The sequence below is a fragment of the Lycorma delicatula genome, chromosome 7, assembly GCF_047948215.1.
Source record: "Lycorma delicatula isolate Av1 chromosome 7, ASM4794821v1, whole genome shotgun sequence".
NCBI lineage: Eukaryota > Metazoa > Arthropoda > Insecta > Hemiptera > Fulgoridae > Lycorma > Lycorma delicatula.
Window position 1 is genome coordinate 57804869 of NC_134461.1, and position 20597 is coordinate 57825465.

The 20597-nt window shown below is 26.7% G+C and overlaps 1 protein-coding gene across 2 annotated transcripts in view; it reads left to right on the plus strand.

Annotated features, from left to right (window-relative positions):
* The window catches only part of LOC142327698 (fibroblast growth factor 1-like), a 33793-nt gene that overhangs the window by 10292 nt on the left and 2904 nt on the right, over positions 1–20597 (plus strand). The window contains exons 2-5 of one of the 2 annotated variants that reach the window (XR_012757068.1): positions 4854–5032; positions 7370–7473; positions 9347–9589; positions 18528–18763. Coding sequence is in view for 1 of the 2 variants with exons in the window: in XM_075370953.1 (XP_075227068.1) it covers positions 4854–5032; positions 7370–7473; positions 9347–9538 (475 nt within the window). In the remaining variant the exon portion in view is untranslated. Of the gene's footprint in view, positions 1–4853; positions 5033–7369; positions 7474–9346; positions 14123–18527; positions 18764–20597 lie in introns of those variants that run through there. The other variant, XM_075370953.1, reaches the window with a different exon arrangement.

The following is a 20597-nucleotide window of genomic DNA, read 5'->3' on the forward strand; positions in this document are numbered from 1 at the left end:
TGGAATGAACAGTTGTTTAAGATCATCAACTGAATGGTGCTTTCAAATGATTTTGAATCATGCTGTATAAGGATGATCTAGGATATAGATAAAGCTAGCCTTACACTAAAAGAGAATGTTAATGCATTTAACATACACCAGCAATCAGAAAATTAGAATCTTATTTTAGAACATCTCAATCAATCTGGGGTGTAACTGTTAGGGATACAATATCAACTAATGGTTGATTGAAACAATATATTTTTGAAGGTATAATAACTACAAATAATTTAGGGAATTGTCTATATTACCGCTACGTTATTTATATGTTTATAAATTAATGAAAAGTTTCTTTATCAGAAGTGGGCATAGAGATAGTATGATAACCAAGTACGAACTTAGAAGTAAAAGGTGTGTATATGTCCCCAGAGCAAATAAAACGAGTTATATGAAGTTCTTTTCAAGTACTGCTCCTAGATTGTATAACATACTTTCTAATCATATAAAGACCAGTAGGAACCTAAACACTTTCTTAAAGCTACTAAGACAATGACTAATTAATATTGATGTCGCTGAAAGTATGTTCCATGTAATTACATGATTTATGATTACATATATAATTAATTATAATGCTTTATACTATTGGTCTTAACATAGTAATAGATTTTTTATATATATATAACTTAACGGGTAGCACTGGATGAAAGGTTTATTAGTAAACATAAATATTTGGCGACGATTGATCTTCTCTATACTTAACTGCAGAAAAGATAAGTTTCCACCAGAGTAAATCATGAATTGAACCAAAACTAATCCACCTATATAAGATAAAACTGTTTACTTTTCCCCTTACTGAAACTAAAAAGATTAATAGAAAAGGGATGGTGCCACAAAACGGGCAAGACTCTTGTGGACACCTAATCTTTCATATTTTACAAATAATATAAATTAAGTATAATTAAGTTAAGTTAAGTAATAAATATTAAATTGTATTATAAAACAATGTTAAATTAAGTATGATTAAGTTAAGTAATATTATAATTAGTATTATAATTACTCCATTAATTATTAATTCTGTAAAAGTGAAAGAAATAAAGATGTTAATTAAAAAATCAGTATTGTTCAGGAAGTAGCAAAGTGGAATGGAATGGGGGGACAAACCTCAAAAGAAAATATTTAAATAAAGATTCTTCATGTTGTATTTAATTAAATATTTGATTATTTAAACATGCAATAAAAATATATTAATATTTCAAATAATATTTTTAAATTTCTTAATCTAAGCATAGAAAAAAATCTTTTGGAAAAACATGATTAAAGTTTATGAAATTCTTAACACATTAATGAACAAAAGACCTTCCCTCAAATGGAAGTGTAAATTACATTTCTAGAGAGAATAAGAGACAACAATAATGATTTATACTATTTTAAATAGTTTTATTTATATGATGCAACTCACAAAATAAAACATTAACCACTAGAAATTATAAACATTTCTTTAATTATAAACAAGTAATTCATTTGAAAACTAATCATTATTAATTTATAGTTTTAATCAATTATATTATTTCAGATAATTATGCTCTGACTATTAAATTTATCATCAATACAAATTTAATATATTTCATTGATTTTTAGGGTAGGCTTGATTCAAAAGAAGCCAACTGTGTTAAGAGCCTGTGCAACATATTTCTGTACCGGATAAAATTCAATTAACTTTTCCTATGTTTCACAGTTAGAAATTGACTGTACATAGCTAAACAAATTTTAATTATGAAAAAAACAATTACTTCCATATTCCTAACATACGTCTAGTTTTTTCCTACAACTACTTTATAAAAACCTTTAACTGTTAATTTCTTCACAGACATTAGAGTTTTCAAATCAATTTTATTGCTCAACTGTGCCTTAATGTGTTTGGTTGATATGTTTATTTTGGCCCCTGTCACAAAAGAACTGAGACTCAGATTTAATGAAACAGACTTAAAATAAACTCTCCTAATTCCATAAGTAATACTAAGAACACAATGATTTGTAAAATCATATTTATTTTTCTTCTAAATTAAAAAAAGTAGAGCAGCATAAAACCCAAAGGAATACCTGATGTAAGTGCTTGAAAAGAGGATTGTGAATGTATAAATTAAAGTTATTTACGATAATATAAAAATTAACATTATAATTTAAAACTAAATAAAATTAAATAACAAGATTTTTAATGAAAACCATTTGGTAAAGGTCCTTAAAAATGAAAGAAAAATTAGGCAATGGTTACAAATCAATTAATAAACAAGATTCAATAATATTTACAACATTTAAAAATTTTGAATTTTCATAAACAAGTTACCATATTTTCTCTAAGAGTGTCACAGATCAATGCTGTTTTTTTGGGAAAAAATTGTTTACTCTCTTGAGACTCCTACAGCCATTTTTGGTCTTGATAATTCCATCATAAAAAACTTACCAAAGGATTGGGCACATTTTTATTTCAAATACATCATTGAGTTTTTAATTGTTAATGAATTAATTAAGCAACATTTAGAGTAAAATTCTGAAAAAGATCAAAATGTTCAGTAAAAAAAAATTAAGTAGCATTAAAATTATAATTGAGAAAAAACCAAAATTCTTAGTAATTGTTTTGGGTTCCATTTGACCTCCTTCACTAAATGACAACACTTTTATCATTCAAATTAACTATTATTATATTTTGAATTTAACTGCTAAAAAAAAAAAAAATAAATAAATAAAATTTCCAAAAAGTATATTACAAAAGCCAGTATTACGTATAGAAAATGTAGCAAACAGTATATTAACTTCTGATATAGCACAGCTGAACACAATTTTATTCAGTTTTATTTTCAATGCCCCTTATCAACATAAACATGATGATAAACTTACTCTTTAATGCTTTCATCAGTTTCATGAATTGGAAAGTGTAAACAAGAAATTTCTTGGCTGAAATCAATAACAAAAAATCTTTAAACCAGGTTTTTGTAAATAAATGAAGTCACTTATCATGTTAGTAGTGTTCTAGCAATCACAATTTTAAGGTTTTTGCTAAATTTCAATATATTTTTAATCAATCATCAATTTTAGGTGATACTTACATCTCTAGCAAAGATAAATGTAATTTATTGGTTTTATACAGTTATAATATATACATGGTTTTATAAATGTATTTACATAATAAATGCATGATATCAATTTTTTTAAGTTCTTGCGTTATTATTTTTTACTTATTTTTTCTGATTGGTGGAATACACTTATCTTGGTTTAATTCTTTCTTTTTATAGGTATCCATTATAGATCAAACAGTGTTCCTTTGTGTACTACTTAAATATAACTTGATTTCATGATATTTATTCTATTACTCTTCTTTTGATAACTTGCATTGCAATATAATTCATTTGTAGAATAGCATTCTGTTGGTCATGATTTTTGGCCACATCCATGATAAAATAATAAAAAATCAACTTCTTTACTTTAATCCTTTAGGATTTTAATCAAGTATTTAATCAACATAATTTATGCTTATTTTTCCAAAAGACATCTAAAGGAATAATTATACTGATTTCCAGTCTCTAATTTTTTGGCTAACTGGTATAATTAGTGATGGATGAATTACAGGGCATTCCCATTCATAAATAGGTCAGTTAGCACTCCTTTTAATTCTGATAGGAACAAAGGAAAGAATTAGTTAATAATTAATACCTAGGAGAAATAGCCCAGGATGTTTAAATTTCCCAGCACTTTGGATCTCAGCAAAGAAAATAGTTAATTTCATAAATTTTATTCTTAAATCAATATATTATTCATATAATCAGTAAATATAAATACTTGTACATTTATCCATTAAAACAATGAATTATAAAAACTGATGAAAAAATAGTAGAATATTTACCAAAGCAAGCTTGAAGTTATGAGTCCATCAGTCTTGAGCAATGATATTCAGTAAATAATAGGAAAATTACTTGATTTTCATTATTTGTCAATGTTATAAATTAGCTTGAACAGAATTACAAGTGTAGCTAGTCAGAACTGGTTATTTTATTTCTAATAATCAGAATATAGCCTTGAATTATATTCAATAGAATTCAAATCACTTCACTTTACATTATACACATTTAAAACTGGATGAAAAAATTATCATAAATAATTTTATTACAGGTTTTCTAAAAAAAAAAAAAAAAAAAATCAAGATCATGTTAATCTTACTATGTATAGAACAGAGTTATAAACAATTGGACTTTTTAAACAACAGTCTTAAATACTTCAATTACATTATTTATTTGTGGGCATCTAATAACTTTCAAAAAGTAACTGATCACAGAATAAATCATTGTTAAATCTCATTTAAGTTATTTATAATTTTTGTTTAAAATATTTCTAGTATGTCTAGTATTTTATTTCACTCTAGTGCCCAAACTGAAACTTATTTTAATAACAACTTGTATAAGATAAAGGAACATTCATTGCAAATGACAGGCTATTTTAAATTATAAGAAAAATAAAGATTTTTAAGTTATTTCTAAAAATCAGTTAAATGTTGATCATGTTTATTTAATATCAATTTAGAATACGGAGCTAACATAGGAGATTAGAAGTTATCATTAACAAATATTTACATAAGAAGAATGTTAAATAAAGAACTTTTAAAAATAGATCTGCCACATTTGAAATTATAAAACATGATATTTGTTATGGTCACAAACCGATTTTTTAATGAAAAGGTTCCAACTTTGAAAAGATTACCTTTCAAAGTCATTAAAATTGACATAATTCATTTAATTTTTCAGGTTTTCTGTTTAACTCTAGACTTCTTCAGTACCTCGATCACTCCATTAATTTAATTATTTACATAAAAATTTCTATTTCAGTTCTTCATCATCAACTGTTCATTCTCCTCCACCAATACCTAATATTCACAATTTACCTTTTAGAGAAGGTAATGTAAAATATGGTTTTCGTATGCGATTATATTGTAGGACAGGATTTCATTTAATAATACTTCCTGATGGAAAAGTTCAAGGTACTGAAGATGAAACAAACAAGTATGGTAAGTTCTAAATTTTATTTACATTATACATTATTTTTTATTTACTATCCATAAATTTGAACATTTATAAATATATCTGGGCCAAAGTTTTTAGTATCAGTTAACAATAAAACTGGGTTAAAAATAAATGCCTAATATCTTATATTATAAAGATTATTTTAATGTAGAAATTACTTGAATAGTTATATATCCTGACAGAATTGATTTCCAGTGATGGAATGAGTTTCAACTTAAAAAAGTTAACATAATAGAATCAAATAAAGTACAAAGAAATGGATCCTCCATAGGATTTTTTAAAAAATATGTTATCTTCTCAATGAATTGTATCTAATATGATAAAATCAATAATAACTTAAAACATAAATAAAATAACTGGAGGCACGTTCAAATTTTGCCAAATAATCTGAGAAATATGATATGTATAAAAGATATAAGCCACAGTATCCAAATTTTATACATAGTATTAAAAAATTTAGATCTCAACACACTTGAACAATATGAAACTTATAGACATACAAAAATAACATACTAAACAAAGAAACACAACACAAACTGAATATATTATTCAATTACATGTGAAAGGGTTTTCTAACCTTTTTCAGGCTCCATTAATAACAGTGAAAATAATAACCCCAGTGAAGAAGGTGTTTGCTAATCAGCTCCATAAGATCAATGAGAAGAAGAACCACATTAGAGGCAGTTACTGTGTTTTCATTGAAACATTTGTTTATATGATGCTCATTGGGAGCAGTGACTGCATGGATAGTTTGGGATTTCTGTGCCTGGATCTGGGGACTATACAAAAAGCCAATGTTATGGTTAAAGCAGCTACTGAACTCAGTTCATAAGCACAACTAAAATCCAATCAATAGCAACGTACTGGAAATAACATATTAATCAATCTTTTTGAAAAGTTAAAATTTAATTACTGGAAGCTGACTAAGTAAAGAATGCTAGTTCAAGTTTCTGTTATATTTGAAAAAACAAATTTTAAAGTTTCATCCTTTGGTATGTAAGGGAAAAAATCAAATAAAAAAATTACACTTTGCTTCAATTGTAATTCTTTCTTTAAACATTGGTGTTTGCAAACAAAAATTAGAACCTGGATCAAGGCAGTCGTTAAAACTGTTTAGATGTGAGAGTCACATCGCAGTTAAATCATTCTAGGGAATTCTTTGTAGTTCTGATGTTTTCTAAGGATCTATTAAGTTTAAGATAAAAATTTTATCAAAATAAAAAATTACATTCTCCTAATATACCCCAGGATATCAAAAGTTGTCTCCTCACATGGTAACTGATACTGTTCAACATTTTTTTCAAAATCATCATGTGGAAGTAAAAAAAAAAACTTAATTTATTTAAGCAGAAAAAAATAACTGAAGGATTTCATCCTGTTTATTAGTCTTAAAAAAAAATTTCTTTCATTTCTTAGAGGCTGATTTTGAAATTATAATTATAGAATAAAGTACGCCTGTAAATATAACATTTGACATTCAGATCAGGATGTTTAAAAGCATTGTATTTTCATGTAGAATGTTGACTTTCTATTACAGTTAATACCAGTGCAACAGCTAATTTGATTTGTATTTATATAAGTGAAACATTTAATAGACTGATGTAATAAAATAGTTGTACATTATTTTGTAAGAAAAAATTATTTTTATTAATTTCTGAATATCAACATAAATTACAAATGCTTTGATTCAACCATAACTTTGTATGTAAAGCTATCAGTTATCACTAACAAACCATCAAACCTACCGTAGGATTAAGTCAAAGCTAGTAGACAGTTTTATACGGATTTGAATACTAGATCATGGATACCGGTGTTCTTTAGTGGTTGGGTTTCAATTAACCACACACCTCAGAAATGGTTGATCTGAGACTGTAGACTACACTTCATTTACATTCATACATATCATCCTCTGAAGTAATACCTTACGGTGGTTCTGGAGGCTAAACAGAAAAAGAAAGTCAAAGCCTGGCTTGAGTATTGTTTTGATCATCAACAATATCACTAACATCAACTGTAACACAAAGCAGTACCATCGGCAATAAGTGCATGGATTATGGAAAAGAACATCAACTGTAACACAAAGCAGTACCATCGGCAATAAGTACATGGATTATGGAATAAGAATATGAGTTCCTTCTGCTCCATAAACATATACAAATTGTACAACAAAACAATTATTAAAACCCTACTATAAAAATAATAATTATCTCACTTTTCAAAGTTTTAATAAAAAAACTCCATTATATAATTTTCAGAAATAACAATAAATATTTTTAAAAAAACTTTTGTAAAGAAAAATAAAATTTGAATTCTTTTTTCAGCTATTATGGAATTCTCGTCTGCCGGTATTGGTGAAGTCAGAATTCGTGGAGAAGAAGCAAATTTATATCTTGCAATGAATAAGAAAGGAAAATTATACGGAGAGGTATTTATGAAAAATTAACAAAAAATTAAAATTTGTCAATTTACTGACAATTTATATCGTTAAAATAACACATGCTTTAATACAGCAAAGATTTTTAGAGGCCTTATATGACGACATTGCAAACTATTAGTAGAATTTTCCTTTATTTCTTAATATATCTTTGTTAAAATAATAACTTGGATTACTAATATTCTGAAGTTTCTCATATTAAACTACTTACCTGAAATCTCAAAAACAAAATTGATAATTTTACCAGCCACTTTAATCACTATTAAAAATACAATTAGTATTTATAATTCACATATGCTATATATTAAACAATAACATAATTGTGTTTTTTAACAACTTTGTTATCTAAAAATGTTATATTTTCTTCATTATCAAATTAGAAAAAAAATAGAAGACTGGTAGGGTACTAATTGCCAGTTAATCAGTAAACTTCCTTTATCAGCCTTTTTCTAATCATACAATTAACACAGTACTAACAGTTACATAAATAAGTTTGCTGAAAATAATTAAAAATTTAATCTTTTGTAACAATCTGAATTGAATTGTGTAATAAAATGATTTTAAAAATCTTATTTCAAAGCATTTTCAATAAACTTAGTATTCATTCTCGGGATTATCAAGAATACCCAAACATAATAATTGGTGGTTATTATTTCAAATCTTAAATTAACTTTTGAAAATCTATCAACTTTTTAAAGACAAACTAAAACAAATTGAATAAACACAGATATTCAAAAGTCATGTTATAATGTACTCAGATGCTTTTCCAGCCATCTTCAGTGACTGATAGATCTTTTCCCTGAGCCTGTCACTATAGTAATTTCAGAGTTTGGCAGACATGTATTTAGAATGTAATCAAAAGTGTATTTAAACTTGAATTGTATCTGTTCATTTAATATACTGTCTATAAATATATACTTCATAATGTTTAATGTGCTAAGATCTCCTTTTTCTTGAAAGTATACAATGATATCAAGGATGTTACTAATATTGGTTTGCAATTTGCATTTATTGTCTCTATATTGGTATGAGATATTTTAAGTATTAATTTTATCTTTGAAGAAACTTTATATCTTCTAGGGGCAATCAATACTTGATCTGCAATAGGAGTGTTCCCCAGTAAATTTAATACCATTATTACAAACAGTTATTAAAAAAAACTTTGAACATCACGAGTTCTTTGTAACATTTCATTCCCAAACCATTCTGTTATATATATTAGAGTGGTCCAAATAGGGCAAAATTTTTGTCGAAAAATGTGCACCCCCTGATTTAAAAGTACTCTCAAAAACAAAATTTTTGACGCGTTGAACCCTTTCCGTTCGAAAAAAGTCATCCCCCACTCCACTTGAATTTTAAAGGGGATTTAACATGGGTTTTAGGTTATTTTCAAGTCGTGACGATATAGCGCTAGCATGTTTCATCACAAAACTTCAAAAATAACGTATATAAGGGTTTTTGGGGTCGGAGAACACGAATTTGAAGTCAAAAACTTATTTTGACACATTGTAACTGTCAAAATCGCTGTCAATCAATTGACAACTAGCGTTCTTATTAAATCAGGGGGTGCACGTTTTTCGACAAAAATTTTGCCCTATTTGGACCACTCTAATATATATATATATCAAATTATTAACTTCTTTTCTACTGTGACAATGGTTTGGTACCAGTAGAAATTTTGTTTACTTTAGATTAAAATCCTTATGTACTGGTGTTATCAATCCTGTGATGATGTGTTTTAATTTTCTTAAAATTAAGTAGTTTACCATTTTATTTTATAATCACAAAAATCTGTGTTTGATGTTTTATATTTTGTTTATTTTAACTATTGATTGATAATTTAAAAACTAAATTTTAATTACAGCCAAATAAAGAAGAACAAGGAACAATATTTGTTGAAGGACCTCTTGGACAATATAATACATACCTTTCAAGAAAATTTGGTCATCTTGGATGGTATGTAGGTATAAAAAAGAGTGGTAAACATAAACCTGGAAACAGAACAAGATGGGGCCAAAAATCTATACAATTTTTGCCTAGAAGATTGGAATCATAAAAAGTTATTTTTTCCACTTATTTTTATTTCATAAATTTGAACTTTCACAAGGTCAGCACTGGATACCATAAAAAATAGAAATATTTCATCATAAAATATTTAAAACTAAAAAAAAATAAAATTAATAAAATGTAAATCAAGTACTACAACAATTTTATTTTTTATAAATAAATATGAAAGGAGAGCAAATATATAATTAGATTCATATTATGTAAATATACCATAATTTTTTTATTTTTATTGTAATATCAAGTGAAAATGAACATTTCTGGACGTAGTATCATTGATTTTCAGCTGATCTCACTTAAGACTTATTGAAAATAAGCTAGGAATAAGGAACATCTTTCTATTATCATAAAGCTAATTAAAAAATTACTAAGCAAACATAAAATTCAGGCAGTTTAAATATTAGAATCAGACAACACTACAAAGAAGAGGTTAGAAAGTGAAAAATTGAAATATTTGTGCATAAGAGAAAAGTAGTTAAATGAAAAGTTTTGTTTGAAGAAAGGCATCATGTTATGTTGAAATAAAAACTTTCTAAAGAACAAATGAGGAGTGAAAACCTCTTAAAAATGGTTTTCCACAAAATAAATTGAAGGGAAAAAATACATAACAGTATAAAAATGCAAGAATATGGGAGAGAACAGGGACTTAATAGAACAGATAATGAAAAAGAATTAAACTTGGGGATTGTAAACAGGAATGGTTATAAGAAAGCATAAGATAGCTATAAGGAAAATGTATCAGTTTCTGGATTATATTAAGATCCTTTAGAAAAGTAAAAAGAAATAGTTATTTCAGATAATTATTCTAACAAAATGAGGTTGACAAAATAATCCTTTTTAGTGTAATTATAATGATATAAAATAATTAAATTATAAAGAAAAAATCCTATCCTTTATTCCAGAATCATTCAATGAAATAGTAACAAATTCTTACATATTAAAAAACAAATTGAAAAAAGTGAGACTGAAAAGGTTGTAGCAACTACCATTATGATTGACAGATAATCTTGAGGAAGACTGTGAACTGACATGTACTGTTAATCTTCATAGACATAGACCACAGAGCCACAATATTTTCAGTTACTGTAATTTTATTTTAAATTTAAAAAAAAAATTATAGAATACAAAATTTTTATAGTTATTTATGTTGTTATGTTTGTTTAGGAAACAATTATATTTATCTAGTCATTTTATCTGTTTGAATATTTTATCAATTACAATTAAATATTATATACAGGTATCACACAAAAATGTCACTTTTTATTTGTGTTTATGTAGTGAATTAGAAAAAAAAAATAGAAAAGTAGTAGTTTATATCTTGTAATTATTATTATAAATCAGAAATAAATTTAAATATTTGTCTTATGCTAACTTCAAAAGTAAAAGCTTATAATTAAAAAATGAAACAAAGTAAAAAGTATGTTGCACAGTAAATTTTTTTACATAAAAAAAAATCCTCTTTCTGTTACTGAAACAGTGAAACTTTCTTTGATGCTTAAAATGAACTAATCTTATGATCAGGTAAAACTGTCAGCCTTAATCACTATAAAAAAAAAAGTTCATTCAGTAAACTTTGACCTAAACCCTGTAGAAAATCAATAGGATCTAAAAAAATTTATTGATATATAGACATTTACTCATTCTTACTATTGGGGGTCACTCAAAAATAAATCATGTAAATACAATATTTACTGGTTTAGAAAAAGAAAACATTTTATATATAAAAATATAAAACTATTTTTTTTCTTTTCGATTTTGCCCTCTAAAAGACCATGTTCTCCTTCTTTGCCCAATGTTCTCTCATTCTTTGAACTTGCTGTTTTCTTTCTTTTGACCATTCTTGAGCACAGTTATCTTTTCTCCTTTCTTTTTATTGAAAACCCTGTATTGATTCAATTTTCTCTTTATAAACCTTTATGTCTGCTATTTCATTTCTTGATATATTTTGGTTCTTTTTATATTGATTTTAACCTCTTTCATCCAATTCATTTCAGTTTTCCTTTTATAATAATAATTAAATATTGTTTTGTAATATGATTGGGAAATCTAAAAAGTTGAAGTTGCCATTTTCGTAAACTGGGCCTAGAATTTTCTGAATTATTCTTTTTTCTATTTTTAACTTTTATATTTAAGTTTAGGCAATTGCTGGTGTAAAGATATTGTGGTTTTTTAACTGTATTGTAGTGCCTGATTTTTAGGTTTTTGCAAAGGCATTTTTTAATGTAAATATTTTTTGTAATTCCATATGTACTTTTGAGTTTGGAAATTCTGTTTCTAATCACAATTTGTTAAGGCCATACTTCTGGATTATTTCTCCGAAATATTTCAATTCCCGAACAAAAACTATTTCATTGAATAGTAAGTAATAAATTAAAAAAACATTTTGATAATTTTATTCTTACTCAATCCATTGCCTAGTTTTCAGCTATGTATACTTTTAATTAAAAAATTAAGTGGCTAATTAATTACATAAAGTACAAAAAACTAAACTTTCTTCTAATACAAACATCGCTAACTTACAAAGATAATTTTGTACTGTAAAAAGGTATTAAATTACTATTGTGTTTACTTTCTACTGATTTGCTGCACAAATCATTATACCTGGACCTATCAATTACAATCTTATGCCCCTTTTTATACAGAATTGAATTTTATACGTGATAAAAAAAAATTTTTAAATCTTAAAGTTTAAAATTTTAAGTCTATGAATAAATTCTGACCAATAAACTTAAGTTAATGGATAAATGACAGCATATATATAATATTACAGGATACATTAGATTATAAGATATGTTAGCATATAGATAAATTTGTATTATCAATTAAAAGTATTAATTTCACAATTTCACAATAGCAATTAAAGTAGAAATTGCACTACTGTTAAATACCAAAATAGTCATGAAATGCTGTTCAAATTTATCACTGTTTTATACGGAAGCCAATGTTGTGTGATAACATATGTTGTTTTGTACATAGTTTTTGATTTTGTAGTAATATTGTCTTTTTCCTTCTTGCAGTACAGATTTTTATGCTAAATAAAATATAAAAATTCCTATAGTAAGAGTAATGCTAAGTAAGAGAGGTTCTTCATTATTTCAAGGCTGTTTCGCTGTGCTTGACTGTACTCTCCTTTTTACCCCTATAAAGTTAACTTGTGTCTCTTCATAGGTTCTGTTTGTGATATTCCCTAACAACCAGTGAGGTATGTATTTATTTCATTGGCAAACTGTAAGCTCTAAAAGTAGAATTGTCTGGGAATTTCTGTTTTCTCCCCAGAAAGATCATAATTAATAACTTTGGTGCTTACTGATTAAAGTGCGCCTCCTCCCTTCAATTGATGGGATCTTCAATTCTCAAAATGTAGTGGGTAACATTTTTACACATCATTTGGAAGTTTCACTAGACTATGAATAAAATTATAATTCACTTTAGTCTATGAATAAATTCTGACCAATAAACTTAAGTTAATGGATAAATGACAGCATATATATAATATTACAGGATACATTAGATTATAAGATATGTTAGCATATAGATAAATTTGTATTATCAATTAAAAGTATTAATTATTTTGGTAGTGTTTTTAAGAGTGATACATTCACAGATATATATATATTAGCTGCATACCATTTATTAATTTTTTTTTACTACAAGTTAGAGTATGTTATATTATAAATAGTAAACTATTTTTTTTTTTTGTAAATGTCTTTGGTGATGGATGCTCTGATATTAGGAGAAAAATATGGATCCCTTGCTTATTGTATAATATACAATCTGTACAATTGAACTGATATGTGCTGAGTTGTCTGCAGCTCAAAGGAAGAGATAAATAAGTGGTAACACACTGCATGATTGTATTAACACTGTAGTACTTTACTATTTACAGTTTGGCTAAAAAAAATTATTTTATCTATTTAATAAGCTGAAAATTTCAGCTGCACTTTTTCCCCTAAGCAATTAATAATAATTTCTGCATTGTTCCTTTTTAATTGCACTATTTGTGGAAGGAATGGCAGTATGGAGAAGCTTACTTTGGACAAAATCTTTAAAATATAAAATGTTTCCCAACTATTATAGCATATTCATATAATTACAAATTATTCCCTCATGTCATTATACATTTGGTTAAATAAAAAAAATTGCTTAATAAGAAAGAAAATTAATTAAATTGTCTTATTAGGAGAATGAAATTCAGTAATATTTCTCAGCTGAATGCTTTTTATATCTATTTACTATAAAATGACCTCTGGCAGAACAGTAGCATCTCTACCTTTTATTCAGAAGATTCTGGATTTGATTCATGGTCAGGCTTGGCATTTTTCATATGCTACAAAATTAATCTTTCATAAGTAATTTAGATTTGGGTGGTTAATCAGTAGTTTTATTAAATTGCATAATATCTGCATTTCTAAGAATAATAATCTTCTATCTATGAATAATAAAATATGTCAGGCTGTAAAGATTTTTATGAAAATAAATGAGTAATCTGTTTTATTTTGTTTGTCCTTTCTAATGATTAAGCTGCAGTATTTTGAGATAGCATATACATCATATCACATTCGATGTAAAAAATTTTTTTTTTAAAAAACAAGATTCTTTGACATTCAGTATAATGCTAAACACACAGTTTACTTTTTATTACACATTTTGTTGGTAGTAACTGGATAATCTTCATAACTATATGAATATGCATGCATCTTTCTTTGTTTTTATTTCATTGGAATTTGCAGCATTACAGTAATATCTAGCTACAGAAGGGAAAATGTGACAGTTTATATTATTATAGGATTGCATAAAAAAATATCTTCAATGACATTTACAAACTTTTTTACTTTAGTATTATAGAAGATATATATATATATATATATATATATACACTATTATTATTATTATTATTTGTAAGTAGTATTAACTTTATTTACAGTATTAAATTAGTTCCAAATATTTTATAAAACATTTATTTTATTGTTTAATAAATTATTTTTTGAATATTTTGTTGAGAAGCTTTTATATAGTTTAACATATTTGTAATAAATATATCAATAAAAATACATAAATTATTAAAAATAATTATTTTTCTGCTTCCTTCAATTAAAGTTTATTCAAAAAAATGTATTTCCTCAAACTGAGGAACAGCAAATAAGAGGCATTCCTTATCAACCTTTAGCTATCAACCTTGAACCTGAATGAACAATAAAAGACAGACAGACTCAGAAAATCAAAAGAAGATTTGGAAAAACCTGCATCAACAAAAGTATCACAAAGACAGCAAGTGGTGGATCATGTCCAACAAAGTTGTATACAAAGATTTAGAACCCATCATTTAAACCATGCATGCGTAAGAGGAGACTAGGATTCTTTGGACACATCATGAGGATGCAAGATTTGAGACTTCTGAAACAACTGGTACAGTACAATCTAGACTCGAAAAACATCATGACAGGATGGAGATAGATCAGAGAAATAAGAGGATCTGAAGGAAATTGGTCTTGCTCCAACACCACTCCAGAATAAAATTAAATGAAAAGATCAAGGACAAAAACATTCGCTTCACACTCACAAGAAAGAAACTCACAACATAAACATTTTCAACACCAGAAGGGCACAAAGATTGAAACATATGAAACAGTACTGGGATGGCGGCAAGGCCCGAACAGTCCCTTCGAAGAGACTTGGGTAATAGAGTGACCAAAGTGATCCTATATAGTCGAACTTGATCATTTTTATATACCAGAATAAGAAAAAAAAATTAATTTGTCCACCATGATCCATCACTGATTTTCATACTCCTCTTTATGCCATTTAAACAAGAGTTGCTAACTGCAATAAGAAACATTTTACTGAAGTGAGAACAAATGAATTGAAAAAACACATTATATTTATATTATTGCCTTTATTATTAAAAGACAATATTCATTTATAGTCATAAATTTTATAATTTTAATAATATATAAAACAATAAAATGTACATTTTACATAGTAGCATGTGCTTTATGCTTATAAATTTCATTTATTTATATAATAGTTATACACTTTAAATTACAATATATAATAATAATTATTATATAAAATTATTATCATAATACATAGTTATAACTATAATTTTATTATATCTGGCATCCATTTTGCACAAACATCACAGTAAATAAACTAACAAATAAATAATTAAGTTACATTTATCTAAATATACAACGTGAGTAAATATTTATTTAAACAATAATTAATCAATAAACTAATAATGCTTAAACATACTAAAAAAAATAATTTAAATGAACTGAATGAGTACATCAAAGTAGTTATATAAAAGTACAAAAAAACAAAATATACATTAAGAAATCAATAAATTATTTTACAGTAATACAACAATTATAAAACTCTGTACATAACTATGTTTTAAGTAGTAAAAAATAAAATTATAAAATGAAAGGAAACAACGAATGTTCAATAAATAAAAAAATATAAATACTGTACAAGCTCAGATATCCAGCACTATATTGAATTTTCACTCAGGAGAGTGCTCCTCTCCTGAGATTCCAGAAGAAAAGTTAATAAAATATAAGTTGAGATTAATTTACAAAAGAGAATAAATACAGTTCACGTAATATTAAATATAAGTAATAAATAAATGTACACACACACGTGTGTGTGTGTAGTAGCGTCACCAAAAATAAACAAAAAAGGCAGTGCACTTCTTTATGATTGCATATATAACAAAACACAACAAAATTTGTATACTACTACTACTACTACTACTAACTAATCTTTTACAATTATTTTTTGAGAAACATTGTTCAACAGTTTTCCTGTAATTATTTCCACAGCTAAATGAATATTTATTGTAGGTAACACCTGCATAGTAGTAGTAGTAGTAATAGTAATTGGCTTGAGTTTTGAGATAAGAAACTTTTATAAAATATTTGAGATTAGTGCAATCTTTATTCAATTAATAAGTTGAGTTCATATACCATATGAACAAACACTACAAATTATAGATACTTAATAGCACTCCAAACTACTATAATTTGAAGCCAACAGCAATCCTACTTGTGATAGACTTATAAACTGAAAGAATGCCATGTATAGTATAAATAATACTTAAACAAGGGTCATTATCAATAATCAAGGAGAAAACGAGCATTAAAAATATTTTTCTGGGCAGACATTTGAAAAAAATGATAAAAAATTTTATTTTGTACAGGCCAGGAATTTAATTTTTTTTAAATTCTTAAAAATCTGGGTTACCCAGTCAGCAAAGTGTAAATGTCCTGAAAGAACATCCTGCAATCTGAGTCCATCAGAAGAAACTCTAATCCAGATATTTCAGTTTTTCAAAAGCATAATTGGTTAGAATTAACTGGAAACTTGTTCTTCTAAATGCTTTATCTATTAAAAAAAATAATAAATAAAAATAGCAATACTTAATTATAGACTTTAGGCTCAGACTAAGCTAGAATGGCAAATTCTTGAATATGACATACATATGCTTTGGTACAGAACTTGAGTTCAACCTATCAGATTTTTTTTTAGATGCGGGAGGAAAAAACATGCTACTGTAAAGAAATTCTTAGTTCTATTTTTATATTACGGGATTATGAAAAATATACTATGCATATACTACTGGATTATGAGATTGTAACATATAAAAATATATCAGTGTCAAAGATGCTAGATACCAAAGCTTGTAAATGTGTGAAAATAATAATATATAAAAATGATTATTTAATGGTTATGATATCGCTTACTTAAAGATAATCAGTGAAATGTAATTACAATTGTTTTTGGTAGAAAATATTTCATTAGAAATGAGTAAAAAAGTAAAAAAGCAACACATTACAGGCTTAAAAACACATTATCAGTCAATACCTACCTAAATAAAAATAATCTGAATTTATCCAATTAGTAAACATCATAATCTCTAATAAAAAGCATAACAACACAAACTAAACAACAAAATAAATCCATTTCTATAAAAAACAATTTACCTTAAATGAGGAGATGACTTTCAAAACACAATTTGTCCAAATTTTTCTTCCTTTCCACTGGTTTTATAATTCCTAATAAACTTTAGCTATGTTGTTGGTGATTTTGGACAATCAAAACGCATTAGAACCTATAGAAATGTTAAGGTAAAAGCTTGAGTGACATTCAAACTGCAGTTTGTCCAACCTTCATTGACATTCACAATGCTGTACGTCCATTTTGACGAACAAAATGTAGTATGTTTACCAGCTGATTTTTTTGGCAGCTGTTTGTTTGAGCACTGGTTAATGAAGGTGATGTAGTTACTAGTTAGTGTTTATAGTATAAGCGAAGAGAAGGAAGTAAATAACAATAAAAATTGATCACAATTATTAATATACAAGATTGAAGGTACTTGCAGTTCTGCTGTGAGAGATGTAGACAGGGAAACAATAAAAAGAAAAAAGAATTTAAGTTCAACAGAACATCAAAAATTATTAGGTAAGGATTGAAAAATTATTATTTTAAATTTTCTTCTTCCTCATAAAAATATCTTATTTAAATAAACTGGTCATACAAATTTGTAAGTTTTTTACTGTAGGTAGATAATTATTTAGACAAAGGCCTACAGTACTATAAAAAAAGTATGTTTTTAATCAATATTTAGTTTGATACAGTAATTTAAATTTACTTTCATCTAGGTATATTTTCTTCTTAACTTCAAAATTCATTTAAGTCAATTTCTTTCTTATGTACACATTTTTCTTTTTCTTTTTAGCCTCCAGAACCACCCCATTAAGGTATTACTTCAGAGGATGATATGTGTGAATGTAAATGAAGTGTAGTCTTATACAATCTCAGGTCGACCATTCCTGAGATGGATAATTGAAACTCAACCACCAAAGAATACCGGTGTCCACGATCTAGAATTTAAATTGTTATGTATACTAACCTTTTATAACTGTAAATAAGAAGTGTTTTAATTTTTTACAGTAATTAATTGTGTACATTTTTTGCTGCAGATACAGTGATCATTTTGTAAATATAGAATTTGAAAAACCATGCACAGAAGTTAATGACAAAACTTTTCAGTGTGATAATATTGACAATGAAGTTGTTAAAGACATGAGGCTAAAATTGCACTCAGAAAAAAATAAAATTGAAAAGTTATTAAAATTTCACACATGCTAATTGTTAGCAAACTACAGACAAGATGCTATGAAAAGGAAAATCTCATAACTTGAAAGTAGAATACATGGTAAGTTTTTTGTCATTTTAAATAATCTTTTTATAAGTGCTATCTTTTTATTTTAATATCATTTTGTTTTATCATCATCACTGATGATGATAGTGACTTTCATTTTAGGTTAGGTGTAACTGCTGCTTTCAATATTATTACATGACTACTGTTTTCATCTGCATATGGAATGCCACTGATTTTATTTAAAATCAGAATATAAAAGACAGATCAGAAGAATTCGTTGGCCTAATGTTTTAATGAATTAGATTCTGAAGCACTGTTTTGTTTTTTCGGTTATGAAAGGTTGACCAGAGCAGATCAGTAACTACCTGTCAAAAGTATTTTCTTCAAGCTCCTGGGGTTTTCTCAAAGAAGAGTTCTGTCTGTGGCAAGAAACATTAAAAAAGGTACTGGAATTACAGAATCATGGTGGGAATCATAAATTTGTGAAATCAGTTAAGGAAGAAACATTCAATCTTGAAATTTATTCAAAGTTTGTGTGGAAGAGAAAGCAATTATGGTAGGAATAAGTTCAAAAGAATATACCTGTCAATTGATTTAGACATTTTCAAGTTCTGGAAAATATATCTTAATTGAACTGATTCATTTAAAGTAAACTATAAATTTTTCTACCGTATTTTTAAATTGAAGTTTAATATAGATTTTGGCTCGCCTACAACAGACGTTTGCAGTTATTGTGTATGAAGAAAAAATGAAATTATATTGCAGTTAAAAATGAACTACTTGTTGATTTAGAAGCTCATAAATTGTAATCAAATGAATTTTATAGTTGTTTAAAAAAGGTGAAAAATAATGGTGTTGCTGAAGTAGGATATTGTTTCGACCTACAGCAAGTACAAGTTTTGCCAAAGCTTCCAATTCAAGAGGTTTATTACTCTAGACAACTTTTGTTTTACTATTTATGCATTTGTGATTTAGAAGGGAAAACACCATAGTTTTATACTTGGCTGGAAAAAGAAACACAGAGGTCCAAATGAAGTATCTTCAGCCTTGGGGGATTTATTTTTTCAGTCAACATTTAACAGCTATCACAACCATACACCTGTTTTCTGATGGTGTGGTGGATAAAACAAAAATAGTCACACTAACCATGTTCTAATGGCATGGTTAACCAACTATGCACCTGCATTAATTATTATGCACTTCCCTGTTAGAGACCAATTCTTCCTCCCTGCCGACAAGGTTTTTGGAAGAGCGGAAACAAAACTTAAAATGATCGATGTAATCCTAAATAAAGAGAAATACTGGGATATATATTATTCTGAGGTTTGTGAGGTGAAGAAACTAGAAATTGACTGGCAAATGGTTAACATTAATAATGTCATTATAATATGTGTCAACCTTAAAAGAGTGAAAGGAATTAGGATATAAAAGAATCTTTATTAAAAAATTCCCAAACAAAAGTGGGTTTTAGAAGTGGGTTCTAAAAGTGAAAGGTGTGCCTTATTATACTTCAGACGTCAGAACAAAACATTTTGTTAGCCTTTTAATGAAAAAAATATTCTTTAAGCCACTTATTTCCTAAAAATATTGGATTAGGGCGTGTTTTGCCTAAAGCCAGACTAAATTATTTAAAAAAGCTGTTTGGTATGGAGGGAAAGTGTGGGAGAAATTATAAGGTCTGGGTGGTTGAAAAGTGCTGTTGATGACAAGGCTACTATAAGGAGGAAGAAGAAGAAGTAGTAGTAACTTGTAATTGTAAAGATTTTATAGAGGATATATATTTTATAGATTTTTGATAATATCCTTTGTTATCATAATAAAAATTGACAATTATTTTCACAAGAAACGTATTTTCTATTGCACATACACTCTGCTGTTCCTTAATTTC